At 45.2% G+C, this 18,121-nt stretch overlaps 1 protein-coding gene across 1 annotated transcript in view; it reads right to left on the reverse strand.

The window, feature by feature from the left end:
- Positions 1 to 4,972: 4,972 nt before the first annotated feature.
- Positions 4,973 to 18,121, reverse strand: part of PCSK1 (proprotein convertase subtilisin/kexin type 1) — a 276,980-nt gene continuing 263,831 nt past the window's right edge. The window contains exons 13-14 of the mRNA XM_085632506.1: positions 12,923 to 13,084; positions 4,973 to 10,830 (exon numbers count right to left, since the gene is read on the reverse strand). Coding sequence (XP_085488632.1) covers positions 10,471 to 10,830; positions 12,923 to 13,084 — 522 coding nt within the window. The 3' untranslated portion in view covers positions 4,973 to 10,470. The remainder of the gene's footprint in view (positions 10,831 to 12,922; positions 13,085 to 18,121) is intronic.

Below are 18,121 nucleotides of genomic sequence, written 5' to 3' on the forward strand. Positions count from 1 at the left end.
TTCGTGGGATGTTGAGGATGAGTCTGGCTGAGGTGTTCTGGATCCGCTGGAGTCTCTTCTGGAGCTTGGCGGTGGTTCCGGCGTAGAGGGCGTTGCCGTAGTCCAGTCGGCTGGTGACGAGTGCCTGGGTGACGGTCTTCCTGGTCTCCGTGGGGATCCACCAGAAGATCTTCCGAAGCATGCGCAGGATGTTGAAGCAAGACGAGGATACGGCGTTGACTTGCCTGGTCATGGATAGGGAGGAGTCCAGGATGAACCCCAGGTTGCGTGCGTGGCTCGTCGGTTTGGGTGCGGTGCCCAGGGCGGGGGGCCACCAGGAGTCGTCCCAGGCGGAGGGCGAGGAGCCCAGGATGAGGACCTCCGTCTTGTCTGAATTCAGCTTCAGGCGGCTGGTCGTCATCCACTCGGCTACCTCTTTCATCCCTTCGTGCAGGTTGGCTCTGGCGGTGGCGGGGTCGTTGGTCAGGGAGAGGATCAGCTGGGTGTCGTCGGCGTAGGAGATAATGTTGAGGTTGTGTTGGCGTGCGATGGCCGCGAGGGGGCTCATGTAGACGTTGAAGAGGGTAGGGCTCAGCGAGGATCCTTGAGGGATGCCGCAGATGACTTCGGTGGCCTCTGATTTGTACGGAGGTAGGCGGACTCTCTGCGTTCTTCCGTCGAGGAAGGAGACGATCCATTCCAATGCCTTCTCCTGGATTCCGACGTTGCTGAGGCGCTGCACTAGGGTGTGGTGGCAGACCGTGTCGAAAGCCGCGGAGAGGTCTAGGAGGATGAGGGCCGCTGTTTCTCCGTTGTCCATCAGGGCTTGGATGTCGTCGGTGGCGGCGATGAGTGCGGTCTCGGTGCTGTGGTTGGATCGGAAGCCGGACTGTGAGGGGTCGAGGGATCCGTTCGTCTCGAGGAAGGCGGCCAGCTGTTTGTTGACGGTCTTCTCGATGACTTTAGCTGGAAACGGGAGTAGCGAGATGGGGCGGTAATTTTTGAGTTCGGTGGGGTCTGCTGTAGGTTTCTTGAGTAGAGCGCTGAGTTCGGCGTGCTTCCAGCTCTCGGGGAAGGTGGCGGTGTCGAAGGAGGTGTTGATAATGTCCCGCAGGTGGGGTGCGATGACAGCGTCGGCTTTGTTGAAGACGTGGTGAGGGCAGGGGTCGGTCGGAGATCCGGAGTGGACGGAGTTCATCATGCGTACGGTGTCTTCGGTGCTGATCGGAGTCCAGGTTCGGAGGGTGGTGGTGGGCGGTGTTGTTGTGGTCGTGGCGTGCGTCGGTTGGATGCTGAAGCTGTTGTGTATGTCCGCGATCTTGTTGTGGAAGTAGGAGGCGAGGGAGTTGCAGAGGTCTTGCAATGGGGTGATGTCGTTGTTTCCGGCGTTGGGGTTGGAGAGCTCTTTCACGATGTTGAAGAGTTCCTTGCAGTTGTGTGCGTTGTTGTCCAGTCGGTTTTTGAAGGCCGTTTTCTTGGCTGCGCGGATCAGTTGGTGGTGCTTCCGGGTGGCGAGCTTGAGGGTGGTCATGTTGTCCGGTGGAGGTTCCTTTCTCCAGACTTTCTCGAGGGCTCGGCAGTTCTTCTTGGAGCTCTTGAGTTCGTCGGTAAACCATGGGGCTTTCTTGCTGCCGGGTCTGCTGGGCGGGGTCCTCAGAGGGGCGAGTTCGTCTGCGCAGTTGCTGATCCACTTCGTGAGGTTGTCGGCGGCCTGGCTGGGGTTCGCTGAGCTGGCAGGAGGGTGCTGGCTCAGGGAGGCGGCGAGCTGGTCAGCGGTGATCTTGTTCCAACTTCTACGGGCAACCTGCTGCTGGTGATGGTGGATCGTCGTTCTTTCGAAGGTGAAGTGGATACAGCTGTGGTCCGTCCAGTGGAGTTCTGTGGCGTGGCTGAAGGCGATGTCTTTGCTGGATGAGAAGACGGCGTCGAGTGTGTGTCCGGCGAGGTGAGTGGGGGTGCTCACCAGTTGCTGGAGTCCAAGGTTGGCGAGGTTGTCCAACAGTTAAACAGTTGCCTGTTATGTATCCACTCTATCTCTCTCTTTAAATAGAATAAACCAAACTTCCATAGTTCCACTATCCGCACTCCTGATTATACTGGTGCTAAAATTATTAATTTCCACTTTACTGTGATCAGCACAGTAAATATGGCCTGCTTCTGCTCACTCCCCCTGCGCTGGTGCACAAACTGGCAGCACAGGGTCACAAACACACATTTGCACTATGGTGTATTGATGTGTTTGTGTGTGTGTGTGTGTTTGTGTGTGTGTGTGATTGTGTGCATGTGTGTATGTGTGTGTGTTTGTGTGTGTGTATTTGTGATGTCTAGCAAAGAGTTTGTACAGAAAGTATACCTTTCCAGTGCAATAGTCTATGTCTAGACAACTTTTAAGTCATTTCACACATTTGATGTGTGTTGTTCTGTACAGCATGCATGCAATGTGTGAACTGCTCGGAGAAACAAATTGAGGGCCAGATTTACAAGCCCCCTGCGCCACCAGTACGTCACTTTTGGTGACGTACTGGTGGCTCATGTTACTGCTCTATATTTACAAGGACAGGGAAAGCCACCCTGCGTGGCTTTTCCTGTCCTTGTAAATATGGCCCCTTTACACACAGCACTTTGCGTGAAAGGGGCGTTCCATGGGTGTTGCCGTAGGTGTTCCCACGCAACACCCATGGAACAAAACACATTTCTAGATTTATGAGGAATCGTAAATCTGGAAATGCGTCTGAATGCTACGCCACTCTAGGGGTGGCGTAGTGAGGTGAAATGAGGAGAAATGTTTTCATTTCTGCATCTTTTTCCTCTTTCAATAGGTGCTGCATTCACAGCATGCATTGAAAGAGGAAAATGCCTGTGGTGATTGTTTTTGTGCAGGAAGGTGCCCCTCCCTGCACAAAAACAATCTCCCCATGACACAGGCATGGTGCAAGGGGGCCTGCACCGGCGCATGGCTGCAGTTTGTGCGCCAGTGCAGGTGAGAGCACAGAATGCAACATAATATTGTAAATATGTCGCATTCCTGTGCTTCAGAAGTGCCGCAGCATGGCGCAGCCAAAGGGCTTGCATTGCCGCGCTGCGGCTCTTCCTTGTAAATCTGCTTCGTATTTCTCCAACTTGGCCCCTGCTTCAAAGATGCATTATTTTTTATGCACAGCCTGGTTTGCCAATTTTAGTAGTTAGGTCTTTGTGTCCGAAAACTATCTTTTGTGTTGTAATGGTCAAGTAACACCCATGTGACATCTTCTTGACACAGTGGCACAAAGTAACTATTTACACTGAAAAACATGGCACTTTCAGAGCACAAAATAGTTTGCCTGGAAAGTAATTACCATTTCGCTTTGATGACATGTCTTAACACCCCCCCCCCCCCCATGTCCAATGACTCCTTTTAACATTCTTTAATAATTCCGGTTTCCATTTGCTGAAAGTGTAGCCAAAGACACCTATTTGAATGTTTTCCTCTGCCAAACCAGATGTATAATTCTTTTCACCTACATAGTCTGAGTTCACACCCTAGTTAGTGCCAAGCTCTATTCTATCAATTATCTTTGTTCTAAATTACCCATATACCATCCTTACTAAGACACAGTTTATGCTACTCTGAAAAAACAAACGACATTTCAGATTTTCAATTAAACAAATTGGATGGCTCCAAACCTCACCCAGCATTAAATTCAAAATCCTTTACCAAATATAGAAATGCTGTCAGGAAAGATTTGCTATTTTCAAATGAGCTTCCCTCCTTATAACCCGCAGAACCTTTAGCTCTGACAGCCTCATACAATCCATCAGCCGTTCGTAGCAACCAGGCTGTAGATCAAGTTTCTCCACAAATCTGTCACTTTAACTCCCCGTGCCTCGTATATCTTATCGACCACAATTCAGAGCACCAATGCCTCCTTTTAGAGGGTGGTGGGAGGATACCACTTCAATCACTGCCACCAAGATTATAGGTGAAAAGGAATCATACCACCACCTGCCTTGCTGGTGGTGATTTACTGGTTGTGTCTGCGCACCACATCTAATCTCATGCTTCCTGCCTCTTCTAAACTAGTCAATCGAAATCCCTACCTGATTTAGAGAGAGGAAGAGGTGAAGAATTAGTGATGGTAGGCACGTGTATATTTCCCACACCGCGATGCCACCCAGGCCACCCTCCATCTCTGATTCTTACAGAACACCTGTCCAGCCAGGCAAACAAGACAGGGTAGGGAGAATGGCTAACGCTCCAGGGGATGGTGTGGGAGGGCGATTCCTCTACGAACCCAAAGGTGGTGTTCCACCTATCCATGCACCAGCAAGCGTGCCAGCTGGTACAGGAATGCAACTAACTTGCGAAGACTTCGCAGCACTATATTTGTGGCCCATAAAGACAATGTATTCACCAGGTAGGCACTGAAGCTCTCGAACCCGCTTCTGCTACAACAAAGGGCTCTTGGGTCAGTAATCTCTTAATGAGGCCCTTAAAAAGTTTCGTCTTTACTTAAACCTCAGAAGTGCGACATAAATCCGTTCAAAAAAGTGCTTCCTTATTAACACCCTCGCTTCAGCGCAGAACAAATCACTGCATCAGTGCAATCGACCCATCGAGCTGTGTGTTTTGCAGAAGCTGTTGCTAAGTAACATGTTCACTCCTGAGCATCTTCCCGCCAATGCGGATAATGCATTGAAAACACTGTTTAGAACATGATTATACCAATAGTTGTATTATTTGCGACGTATCCCATTTAAAAATGTAATTGCCTGTTCCATCCATCTCTGTGATCATCAGACTAGGCTGCAACACACGTTTCACGCTGTAAGTGTCATGCATGTCTTCCTTTACAAATGTTAAGACCACACACTCTGAACTCTGCTGACATACTGTATTAGGCTCATTAGACAAATGCAATTATAACATCACATCACATCACATTTTGCTGTTGCTTTTGGAACATGCTGGGTAAAAATATTTTATTGGATGAAATGGTCGTTTCTTCAGGCAAAGTTTGGTTCTTTCATATAATTTATTATACCTTCAAAATGTTGAAGCTGTCTGATAAAAGTCTTGACAAAATATAAATACCTGTAAAGAAAATATAGTTTACAATTCTCAGATAAAATCTGTGTGGGGGGATTGGGGAAGGGAGCGGTTTGTTAAACATTTTCACAAAATACACATAGTCACCAAGACCAACAAGAAAAATACTTTACGTTTATGCAGCACCCTCTGGGTTGGAAACATTCAAGGGGAAGGCCTGGGTGTATTGTTAAAGCTTGGTTGCAGGTGAAGCTTTGGCTACAGTAGTGCAGTTGGGACAAAAGAGAACACAACTAAAGTGAAATGTGTTTGGTTGTATGTACTGCTTCGATGGTGATACACATACACCTGACTAATGCTGGCTTCATGGAAGTGCCTTACAACGGTCTCTTTACTGACGCTATCCGTGTGTTACATGTGCTGGTATTTTAAGAACAGTGTGTCAAGTGGAGCACACAGAAAGTGCCCAATGGGACGTAGAACAGATACATGATCTAAGAATCGGGCTGGATCATGCAATTATTTTGTAGGTTGCTTCTAATTGACCACTAAACTGTTGTAGGACAAGCGATCAATGACCACCGTGTTGTCAAAACCTGGTCCCAAGCTAAGCTAAAATCAAATAAATGTTCATCATCACTTCGCCTCAATACTAGTCCCATGTATTCTTTTATTCTCAATCAAACTCAGCTTGATCATAAGGCTGATGAAGGCAAAGAGGTGAGTCAAAACATACGTCCCCTGAACGCGCCAGCTTTCATTATGAACCTGGCCTCTTTGCACAAGCACTGGCTTCAATGGAGAGGGTGGATCACCGCTCCTCCACTCGCTCTCCCAGGGGCTGCCGTAGAGCAGCAGCCCTGCTCAGACATTTCCCAACTCTAGCAGTTACAGGCGAGAAAGAGATATAACTTTCTCAACTCTATGTGCAGTTACTTAAAACATTTCTGTAAGGTAGCTCCTTGAGTAATACGTGGATGATGAGCTATATTTTGGCTCCATCTCTAGCAGTATGACAGATTAAGTAGTTAGAATTGCAAATCTATCATAGAATTGCCTCAAAGTCCCTTATGCCTAGATTTACTAGGCCTTTGCATCGCCCTTGCGCTGCGAAAGACAATGCAGGGCAACACAAAGACTTTTCTGGGATTTACAAGGCCATGAAAGGCCTATGAGTGGCCTTGCGTTTGTTTGTAAGGAAATGTAATGGAACACACGGGCTTGGGTAGCATTGCACTACATTTTTTAGTGTTGGGCATTCCATAGGTGGAGCATGGGTATTCCCATGCATCCTCCCATAGATTTCACACAATTCCTGATTTACTAGGGTTTGTAAGGCTGGCATTCAGTGAAAACGGTACACCTACCATGGAGAGATTTAACAAGGAGAAATATGTTTCTTTTTCCTTGTTACTTCCTCCTTCTATGTGTGATGCATTTTGCCTCATACAAAAAAAGAGGAAAATACCTCATTGGATTGATTTTCTACAGTAAAGTACCACTTCCTGCACAAAAACATTCCTGCCTGTAATGCAGGCACCCTTGAAGTATGCTGCAAGGGTGCCTGCATTGGCGCAAGGCAGCCACAAGTGTGCCAGTTCTGGGAGCGAGCAGAAGAGTGCCATATCTTTGTCAATATGGCGCTATTCAGCTTTCTCCCATTTCACGCAATGGAGCACAGCAATTTCCCTTGCAGCACCGCGTTGTGTAAATTATTAGTAAATCTACCCCTTAGAGACGATGCAGATAGACTAACGATGCACCTATTGGACAATAAAATAATCCAAAAGTTACATTAGGAGAAGACATTTGTAGATTTGGCTCGTGTTGTGAGCTTCCAGTTCCACTGGCAAGAGGGCTGCTCAGCCTAGATAACGGAAAATCTATAGTTTGGGTTATAGGAACAAGATATTGACAGTAGCACTGCAGTGCACAGGACCAAACAGAAAGGCAGCTTTTCCAGCTAAAAATACATTTTATATTGTTATATTGTGGAACACTACTTCAAACACAGCCTAATTCTGGAACTCGAATTGTTCAGTCTATAAGTTTTCACAGAATAAAAATCAAAACAAGCCATCCATTTTTTCAGGGCCCCGTATTGGACTATGCAGCAAATGGGCAATATTTCTAAAGTCTTTTTGTGACTTAGTGTCAAGTAAGCTGATTTTCTATCTCTTAGGACTCCTTTCTATACTTCATACAGCTACTGTATGCTCTGGGGAGAGTAGCTGTCTCCTTTTGGTACCCCTGGAGAAAGAGTTGCATATCTTGAGACACTGTCATAACAAATTTAGTGAGCTTAATTTATAAATTGTTTGTGTTAAACATTTTGTCGTAATCTGAACCATACAAATTCAACCCAACTGTAGACAGAAGCGACAAATTTTCTCTAGATTTGCAAGTGAATTATAACACTACATATGTGTGAAATTAGGTTACTTTTAGTCACAAACAGAAGTCGAAGAAACCAGAATGCTTCATCGGATAGTCTAGACTTGTCGTTTTATACACGAGTAAAAGACTTGATCAGCAACCTCAAAAGGCATATCGTGATTCACAGAATCCACATCTGCAGACATATATGCCTGGATATAGATTAACAATTGTGCAAAATGTGCATGTCTGGAGGATTTTCTGCAGCTTTAAGTTTCGGGTTAGGTGTGATTACATGTGTGTGTGTTCTAAGGGGATTAACAGGAGTATTGCCTTTGCGAGCATGGTATAAACCACAACATCATAGCTTTGCAGGTATGCACAAATACTGGCAAAGGCTGCTGGCATCTAATGTGGACACCTATCTTTAGAGCTAGAAAAGGGTGCAGTTAGAGCGGCAATTGGATGTGAAAAAGCCAAGCACTTTCAAATTTCGTGGGAGTATACAGGAAGGGATTTTTTGGGTTAGATGAGGAAAAAAAGGAAACACACTGGATGTATTTACATTTTAACCATAACTGTAAACTAGATGATTTTTCTCCTGCTGGCATTCTAACTGTTAGGCATTGGAAGGCTAAAGTTTGCTTCGAGTTGCTGTGCATACAGTACATCATTTTATGAATCCTAAAGAAGAAGTAACTTCAGCAAATTCGCATGCCCAGGCATATGACTTGTGAAGTTACTCATTTCTTTGTCGTGGACCCCCCTTAGTAGGTGTTGCGCCCCCCCCCAGGGTCCGCCAACCATAGATTAAGAACCACTGGACATGCTCATGCATTCCATTTGGGGAAATAACAACTCTAGGGTTTTCCCTACAGTCCATTTTAGTTTTTTTTAACAATATTATTTGGAGTAACTTTTATATTTAATTGAGTGTTAGGCAGGTGTGTGGCACAATTTAGAAGAGAAAGGAGGGGAGAATAATAGCCCACAGAATTTCTTTGGATTGTTTCATATGACATTGTAGATCGTAGGGAAAGAAATAAGAATAATTTTGAAGATCCAGTCTTTGGCCTAACTACATGTTTTGATTTGTTAAAAGTTACAGTGCCACTTGTCAAAGCAAGATCTGTTAGAGAACCAAATCACTGGAAAAATTGGCAAAGACAAAAATTAGACTTAAGCAGCAAACCTCTTCCAAAATTGATATTATTAAAGTTATGATATTGAAAATCTTGCAATAGCAACTCTGGCAGGTGCAAACCAAATCAAACATCCTAAACAAAAACAGAGTCTGCAACAGGAAAGACCTTGTGGCATACATATTTTAGTTAAACACAGACCCAATTGGTGGTAGGGGACACAAAACTGGTAGGCATCAAAATGAGACTGCACATTTCAGCTCTAGAAGGGTCCATCTTGTGAAAACACAAGCTAGTAATTTTTACCCAATCCAGAATCACCATCAGTAACTAACACTAGGACAATTGTACCTTGCTGAGTTTTGAGACCTTTTAGGGAAATGATGCACTAGATTATTCTCCAAGGGGATGGATATACAAGCATACCCGCCTGAGAGTAGCATTTCTGCCCCAGCTGTATAGAACGGTTTATCTAGTGGTTAAGGCACTAGTCTTGGCCTTCCAGGACTTAAGGACCAGCCCCTTGCTGGCAATCTCTAGATTCTACGGCCAGTCACATTTCTCACGGTGCTGCAGTAAATTCAACAGCACACGGAAAAGGAAAAAAATCAGACAAAATATTAAAAAATTCTATTCACCTTAATATTTCGCTTTTCAATCTAGGTCTCGGAAACTGCCTCCGTTTTAAATAAAGTGTGCACGCACCTTTTTCAAACACCTTACCTACAAAATGGTTTTAGCATTCTGAATGCCACTATTTGTAATTTGCAGTTTAGAACTGCAAAAGGAGATATTCTGTTATGTTATTTTGTCTGACAAATGTGCAAGTAGGTTGTGATATTCTGTTTGTCATTGCAAACATGTCTTTTCTGGTTACTGACAACAATCTCAGCCATACTGACTTGTGTAACACGTCAAACAAAGTTCTGTATCAGTGTGTTTCTCATCAGGCTTGTGAAGATATTTTGATGTGTTCAATGATTATGTGGAAATCGAGGAGAAATCATGTGGCAACTCCCAGAAGAATCTACACATTATTGGTTTCGTTTTTGTATTTCGTGCATCTCAATAAATCAGACTGTAAAACGAATATCCCCCATTTTCGAGAAGAGAGAAACAAATGCAAGAGATTATTTGACTGCTCACCTTGCATATTAAATGAAACTTTCTGCAAGTTGAGTGGTACTGACTAAGTAAAAGATATGTTGCTTATTTCTTTGTGCATGAGCTGTGTATTGCCACGCCTTTCGGTTTGTTGAAGCATCCTTTAAGATATTATGGGCAATGCCTAGCTTAGCGTACTCAAAAACAAATCGAACATTTTAGGCCTACTTTTCAGTAATTCTGGCTCCTTGCTCTGTGAGTAAATTCCATCCTAATAAAACAAATGTTTTGGGTGGAACAAACACGTGTTTTTGGGGAGAGAGTAAAAGAAAAGTGAAAATATTTCTTGTGGATGACTTTTAAGCACACTTAGGAAGGAAGATCGAGTGGCCCGGGAAATGTGCCGCTATTTCTCCACACTCGGAGTTACCAGTACTAGTAACTCCGAAGATGGTGAATTTCAAACACATTGCAAACTTTTCACTAAGGGTCAAATAAGAAATTAGTAATTACGTGGGCAGTCTTTAATTCCAGGTTTGATTCCCCCAGTGTTGACTCATTTTGGCTCCGACTTTCTCGCAGCCAAAATATCCAGGTGAAAGTGAACAGATCTGAGGTGTTGCATTGGCTCTCGTAATTCTAATGAGGCCAGCAACCTGCTACCAGCCCCATCGGAATCTAGCCGCCACTCGAAAATAATGCCTATGGGGTATATGGTGAACAATTTCTTCTTCTGCGTTTACTGTGTCTGAAGAAGTAGCCACATAAATCAAACATCCTCAAAACAAGTAATGGTCAGGATAGGGACATGAATATTTCCAACTCAGCATCATAGCTTAAGGTCTAATTTCCCTCCTTCAGAATATCAAGTAATGCTTCCATCAGTCTATCATCCATACGTTTGTAAGGTCTGACGTTATAGAAGAGGTCAACATAGTCATTGGTCTGACTGTCCGCGGAGTCTTTTTGCTGTGATTGTTTTCTTACATTTTCAAGTGCTGGGGTGTAATGTCCATAAGGGAGCTGCAAATTTACATTTGATAACTTGTTGTTGACTGTATTCTGTGGAACATTCTTTCTTAAAGCATTTTGCACGAGATCCTGTACAGCGTCTGACTGCTCTTTGTCCTCCTTCTTGATAATGCTACGCCCGCTCTCTGTGGGCTTTGGCTTTCCGGTCATTGTGTCCTCCATGGCAAAATCCTAAAAAAGGAAGAGGTGTTCATTTTAAAACAAAGTGAAATTGTATTTCTCTTCAAATACTTGTAGATGGCAATTCTTGGTTTATGGTGGCTTTGGTGAAACTGATTCAACAGATGAATTCATTAAATGTTATTAAACAAAGACATATTTAACTGTGATTTTGGGACTGATAATCTTTTCTGAATGGATTCCAAGATGTGTTTAAGTAGGCTTTCCAAGTTATTCTTCTACCAATCTAGCTGAGAAAATAGTTTGTGGTTTGCACTAATTTACAAAGAAGTAAATCTGGGTCAGGCCTACAAATATCCTCACTAGGGATGATAACTCTGGCTCTCTAGATTTGTGTCCTGACTAGGCTACTAATAATTAAATGCGATCTCTGTATAAAATCAGTAGTAAACACAAAGTAAACATCCTGAATAAGGAAGTAGGCAATTGAGATGAAGAAGCAACACTACTTTGTTACCAATCCATCCTACTGACTAAATGAAGACAAAAGAAAGTGAAAGAAATGAACAATTCTGCACAGACTGCATGCATACTGGAAACGTTTGCAGAATTCTAGAAATGTTCTAGTTTGCTACTGAATTGTAGGGATTTGTTTAAATATGACTTTGAAAAGCATGGCAATATGCCTACAACTCCTCTTCTATGTTTTGAGGAAGTGGTGATCTTTCCCTGCTCGGACAAATGTTCTGTTATACATTGTATAACAGATTCATATTGTATGTTTTTGTGCATACCACCTGGCAAAATACATACTGACACGCATCTCTTTAATTTTCTCCCTGTTGAGTGTTTTCAAATTGTCTCTTGGGCTTGTCTCATTAATTCATTTTATAATGTCGGCTTTTGGACAAAAAATATGCACGCAGTATTTGGATATTTAATTCATTTCCAATGATTTATTTTACTACCTGTATTTTGTTGTTTGTGGATTGAAAGAATAGAAACGTGCTTTCTACTGTTTAGGGTTTTTTCATTGTAGAAGAAGGTACAATGATGCAAATTAGTGGTCTCTTTTTTTAGCTTACCTGTCATACAATCTATTAACCAGTATGACAGAGAAAGCATGTCAGCCACACTCGTGGAGAATAGTGCAGGGCTCTTGCAGCAGGCCAACATCTCAAGGGCCACCACACATGATAAATGTCTTCTTTCCATCATTCCTAAGGGAGTCGCCATTCCTAATGTCAGTAAATGGTGAAATATACCCTGAAAACAGTGGTACATTTCAAGTTCCCATATGTGGGCGTTTCCCTTACACGCTGTAAGGTTTTCTCAAGCAAATCTAGGACAATTTCATTTGGTTTTGTACAAGAATACACACATTCTATCGCAGTCTTTCTCAGAGATGGCATTACTGAAAATGGTAACAGGCTTAAATACAAAATAGGGCAATATCTGGTGGTATCGTAATACCCAAATGGAGTTCTAGGTGCCGGAGCCAGAGGCTACTTCACCACTGAGAGCATCCCCTCCCTCCCTTCCTCTTCATAATCTACATGAAGGAAGGGAACATAAAGGGGGGTTCTTTCATCCCCAGTACATTCGCAGAGGTCCCATTGCCGACCATTTCTAAATTAGGCCCTAAGTATTATTAGTAATAAAAACATTTGAAGCTATTTTTATCATGCACCTCTACATTGCCAGCAACTGCCAGATCATACCCAATACTATTAGCAGTAACTTATTTATTTTGGAGATTTGCATTTAATACAATGACACACACAAGTCATCAAAGTACATTTTGTTTGCAAGATTGAATATTTCTTGCTTTTAATTGTAGTAGTAATGAGTGTAACTTAAGTTATATGTATCTAATACACATCATAAACTGAATTGTCTCTATGAACTTGAATAATAGATGTTATTATTACCAGGCTTACATTTAATCTTTCTTGGTAAGAGGAAAGGTTAGGTGAGCCCTGCTGGCGTACACACTTGCGACCTGAGGTCTCAGGTTTGCCATTCAGTTAATCAATGTGATCTGCTGATGCAGCATTTCTAGGTACTTATTCTGGGTTTAACACACATGTTTTCGAATCTTTGATAATAGGAAGATCAACATTAAAAACAATTAACACAATACCTCTATTAAGTCAGTCATCTTTTCTACACCGCGCCTGTCATTCTGGACAGCATTGTACGTGGTATATACTCGAGGGAGCTTCATATGATCTGGCTGCGTAGATGTCCCATGTAAAATCAATTTCCAGTTTACAATTCTTCCTTCGTTCTTCACTCTTCCAGACTAATGGAAAAAATATTGATTTAGGAAAAATGTGTCCTCCCAAAAGTATAAATACCTATTCACAAATCAGATTGCAAACCTTACATGTACCACATTTTTGTCAGCTTTCATAAATGATCTTGTATCATAAAGGTACTCAATGCAAAATGTGTGGGCTGTGAAGCTCAAGCAGCAGAAGATGTCCCTCTCACTCAGAAAGCATAACATTTATCACATTGGCTAACTGCTGGAAAATGGCCCTCTCTGAAGGGTCATCCCAAACCATTTGCCTTCCTCCTCCTCTTTTTACTGAATTCTTTTTGTTGGCTTTAAGGTTCTGAGCATTTTATCACTACTGACCAGTACTAAAGTGAATGTGCTCTCTCCTTTATACATGGTATAACTGGGACTTTTAATCTGCTGCCTGCTGCACTCGCCCTGGTGGGACTCGCTGTCCCAGCGCTCACCACTGCTCCTGCAAGTGGGAAGGCACCACAAACGCACTCAAAGCGGTGCCTCAACCCCCGCGGCTTGGGTGACTTATTCTGTCGCCTGCTGCACTCGCCCTAGTGGGATTCATTGTCCCAGGCTTAACCACTGCTCCTGCAAGAGGGGAGGCACCACAAACACGCTAAGAGCACTGCCTCGACCCCTGCGGTGTGGGACCTTTAATCTGCCACCTGCTGCACTCGCTCTGGCAGGACTCGCTGTCTAAGGGCTTACCACTGCTCCTGCAAGTGGGGAGGCGCCACAAATGCACTCAAAGTGCTGCTTTGACCATCGCGGTTCAGGACACGCATAGGTTGCACCCTGGAGAAGCTTAGGTCGAGGGCAGGCCTGTCTACGCTCGTCCGAGCACGGAAGAAGCTGGGCTGGACCCCCTCTTGTGGTTCCAGCACAGGAGGAACACCAGCAGTCAATGGATTCTGTAAGATACTGTCTTTTATGACCTGCATCATCCACACAAATCAATTTCATATGTTTAAATTTTGCATAAATATTGCTTGGACTTCCTGGATTCATTTGGAATAATTACAGCACTGATTAATTAATTGGAGGGATGGGGAAGCACAAGACAACGCCTGTGCCTCCAGCTCCTGGTACCACTCTTGATGGGTTGATAAAGGAAGGGGTCCATGATAGACAGGTGTCCCTTCCAACAGTCCCCCTCTCTCCCAAAGTACTTTGTAATCACCCTACCAGGCACCATCAAACTGAAACAGGAATACAGAATGAGGGCGGAGTTGAAAATACAAAAGCTAAAGGAGGCAAAAGAAAAAGGGGTGAATGAGGCACCACCCCCAAGAAAACACGCCTGGGTAACCAAAAATGTATGCCTAGTCCAGCTCAGGATGGAAATATCTGGGCGACTGGTCAGGGTTTGGACAGACTACAAGTATTTTTTGATTAATTTTATCCTAAGATCACTAACTTTATAACAGATTCTCTGAAGCCGATATTGCTTCGTCTGGGGAAAATAGAAGAAGATCTTACATCCCTAGTGAAATATACAAAAAAGGGCAACAAACATAACCTTCATGAGAGAGTCCGATTAGCCAGGTCCCAGTTCCCCTCTGCAAACAAAACCCAAACTACAAGCTCGTCCTCAACAGCCACTGGACAACCCCCCAGATTCTATTTACATGGGCCTGATGCTAGCACCTTAAGGTGCAACTATAACCAAATCTAAGTAGATTACAGGGAAACCTCTAACTTAGATGTTAACTTCCGGATTCAGAGAGAAAGCACAAGTTCCACCTTGGGACTAAACATAATGCCACGCCGACAGCAGACAGTTTTTATGTCCAGTCCTCTAGAAACTCCTGACAGCTTCCATCTACCACTAGAGAGCGCCCCATATACAATGGCTTTATTGGGAGCCCCCTCCTTACTGGAAGACAAACAGGAATCCTGCCAAAGTCTCACTAGAAAAACAACCCACTGGTGTAGGAGAAACACAGACTGTGACATTGTTACAGTTGACAAGATTATTATGGCTCGCAGAGTATACTGGGTTGGGCCATCTGTGAAATATGCTGAAGGAGATTGCATAGCCTTAAATTTTAAGGACCATAAGCTAGTCCGTATTTTGCTATTTCGCCTGAACTCTGCAAAATTAACTTCTAGCAAGATAAGGGCCAACCAATTGGGGTTTTTCTATTCACCACCTCCTGGTTATCTCCCTAACATCTGGCCTAATCAACAGAATAGACCTCCTCTAAATATGCCCCATAGGGTGAATTATGTTCACGCCAATCGATTTGAACCGCTAACAAATTTCACAGAAAATGCTTGACTTTCAAATCAGAGCATTCAACTGGGGGATCTCACCCAACAGAAGCCTGGTAGTGCAGAGCCACTTCTCGCTCCATTCAAGTATAGTACAATTAAAGCAGAGTCTGACCTTGTGAGTGGGCCAGGCTTTCAATTTCTTTCATGGAATATTGCCAGCTTTAGGAGTAATGAGGACTGGCTGATGCTCCTTCAAAACTATGACATTGTATGCTGTCAGGAAACATGGGCGGTTGATCCCATTTCCATCAATGGATATAAATCATAGGACCATATTCACAAGGAACTATCGCTGACTTAACAGCACTTTATCGCAGCCAAAGTTGTGATAAACTTATCGCCACAATCACAAGCTGGTGTTAAAAGCCCACAGCACCAGTTTACCAGCGATAGCAGCCGCAAAAAACATCACCTTGGATGACCCCCGCAACTATCGCTAATGGGATGTAGAGTAGGCGTTCCCGTGCCAAAAGCCACGACAACACCACTCCACAACATTCACAACGAACAGCCAGAACTGTGATAAGAACACAAAACAGGCGATAAGACGTGTTAGCAGAAGGAATATAACACCTGCTCTGACCTGGTGCTAGGTCGGACCACAGCCTGCACCACAAAAGGGAACCCAGCCCACAGACACATCAGACGGGCAGCAGATGCCATGGAGCCACTGGTCATGCGGCCTGGACACCCAAGAGGGCCAAAACACCCACCGGCACCACCCCAGGACCCCATACAGCACCCGGAATACCCCCCTGGACCACCACCCAGGCAGTGCTGACAAAGACAGCGGACCCCCAGGAAACACACCAGCCTCACAGACCCAACACCTGACAATGTCATTGCCCACTACAGGTTCAAAAGGACAACCATCACACGCATCATGACCAACAACGCCCAACAGGCCGACGGCACCAACGCAGCGGACAACCAACATCCCACCCCACACAAAGCTGCTGGCTGTGCTGCACCTGTTGGCCCCTGGTACCCCCCAACCAACACCTGCCAGAGTCAGAGGAGACACACAGCCAGCCACATCCCAGTCCCTCACACCTGTCCTGGACATCACCATCAGCCTGGTACCTCAGTCCCCATACGTCCAACATAATGCACAGGATCCACTGGAGACCAAGCAAGGACCATACGCCATAGCTGGATGCATGCACGTGTTGGGGGTAATCCACAGCACATATGTCCTGCCTGTGCCCCCTGGTGACACAGCACACAATCACCGCAACAGAAAGCACACATCTCGCATCAATGTGCAGGCAACAAACGAACACTGTGGAACCTCCACCGATGTCGCCTACAAATTCCCCGCTAGTGTGCATGATACCTTCCAGCCAGGAGGGAATAGGATCATCGTTACGGAGGTGATCGAACCCTACCAACAACTGCCCTGTTGCCACTAACTCTCTGCATCGCGAGCCAACGACAGGTGGCTGTGGGCCCTTGCTGACCTCTGCCCCTGGCCTACACTGCGGTCGAATAGGTCACACACACCTTCGAATTCAGCCTCTATTTGTTTATGGAAGACTTCATGTCTTTGGACAGGCCTCATCGCAGACTGCATCCCCTTTCAGCCCCGGTGCCAAGATGTCTATTCCCCGAGACACATGGTCACTTTCTGGTTGGACTTCGGGGGCGACTGGTGTTTTTTTGTCACCATCATGGCGGTGATACTGACTTTGTGGCAAAAACGAGGCAATGGCATTCCACCCCACCATTTGCTGCTCCCAGATAACATTTGACCTTTCGCCTCATGCCCTGGAGGACACCTTCCACTGTCCTCCGCAACACACCACAACATACACCTCGGACATTGATGAGGACTCGCTCAGGTCGCATGGCCCATCTGACTGCACCGCAAGTCACCGTCCCGTGGCAGGGTGCCTGTGCCAGCCTCTGTGCATCCGGGGCCTCTAACTCTGTGCTGGTCATGTCTAGGACCTCTTCTTCTGGGGTACTGGATGGCCTCTGAGGCGATGGCCTTAGTGTCATCAACGCCATGTGTCTGCGGCCTCTGCACTGTCCACTGCTTCCGGCCTAACCTGTGGTCCACCAGGGCTCAGACATGAAATGAAATCACCGCAGGAGGCACACGCCACCTCCGTCAGGACAACCTCCAACTGCCATCTGCCAGAGTAAAAACGGTGGTCCTGACAAACCTATGGAGTTGCAAAACACCTGTCGTGGATGCCATCATCACACTGATACCCTGCTCAGCACTCAAGGTGCCACTGACTCAGTGTCCAGCAAGCCATCGTCAGTTACTGATTGTGTTTTGTGGTGTGGAGAGGTTGCGCAGCAATGTCATCTCAAGCAGTGTGGGAGACCTGGGATGTTGTTGAGGAAGCTGATGCAGGTCTAACACACCACACTGTATCTGCATCAGGAATATCTTAAAGGGACACAAAGCGAGACTTTTTCTTCACATGAGCGTGCTCATCTCTAGTACCCCAACCACAGTGCACTGCAACTCACGGACACTTCTGTTTGCATGTTGTGTGTCCTCTGGACTTTCTCCGTCACCCTCCATGTTGCTCAGCAGTTGACTCTGTTATGCAGGTGTTTTCAGTTCCCGTTGCACTGGTGTCCACTGTTCAAGTGGTTGCCAGCACCAAGCACTCTGTGTGTGCTGGCTTACACTCACCCCACACACATCCAGCACAGGCATCACTCACTGTACATGTGGGCCTGCCAATAAAGGGGCTGGGTGCATGTGCCCGTAGCCAGTTCAACATGATATCTGCGTGTGTCCCTGTG

The sequence above is a fragment of the Triturus cristatus genome, chromosome 2_1, assembly GCF_964204655.1.
Source record: "Triturus cristatus chromosome 2_1, aTriCri1.1, whole genome shotgun sequence".
NCBI lineage: Eukaryota > Metazoa > Chordata > Amphibia > Caudata > Salamandridae > Triturus > Triturus cristatus.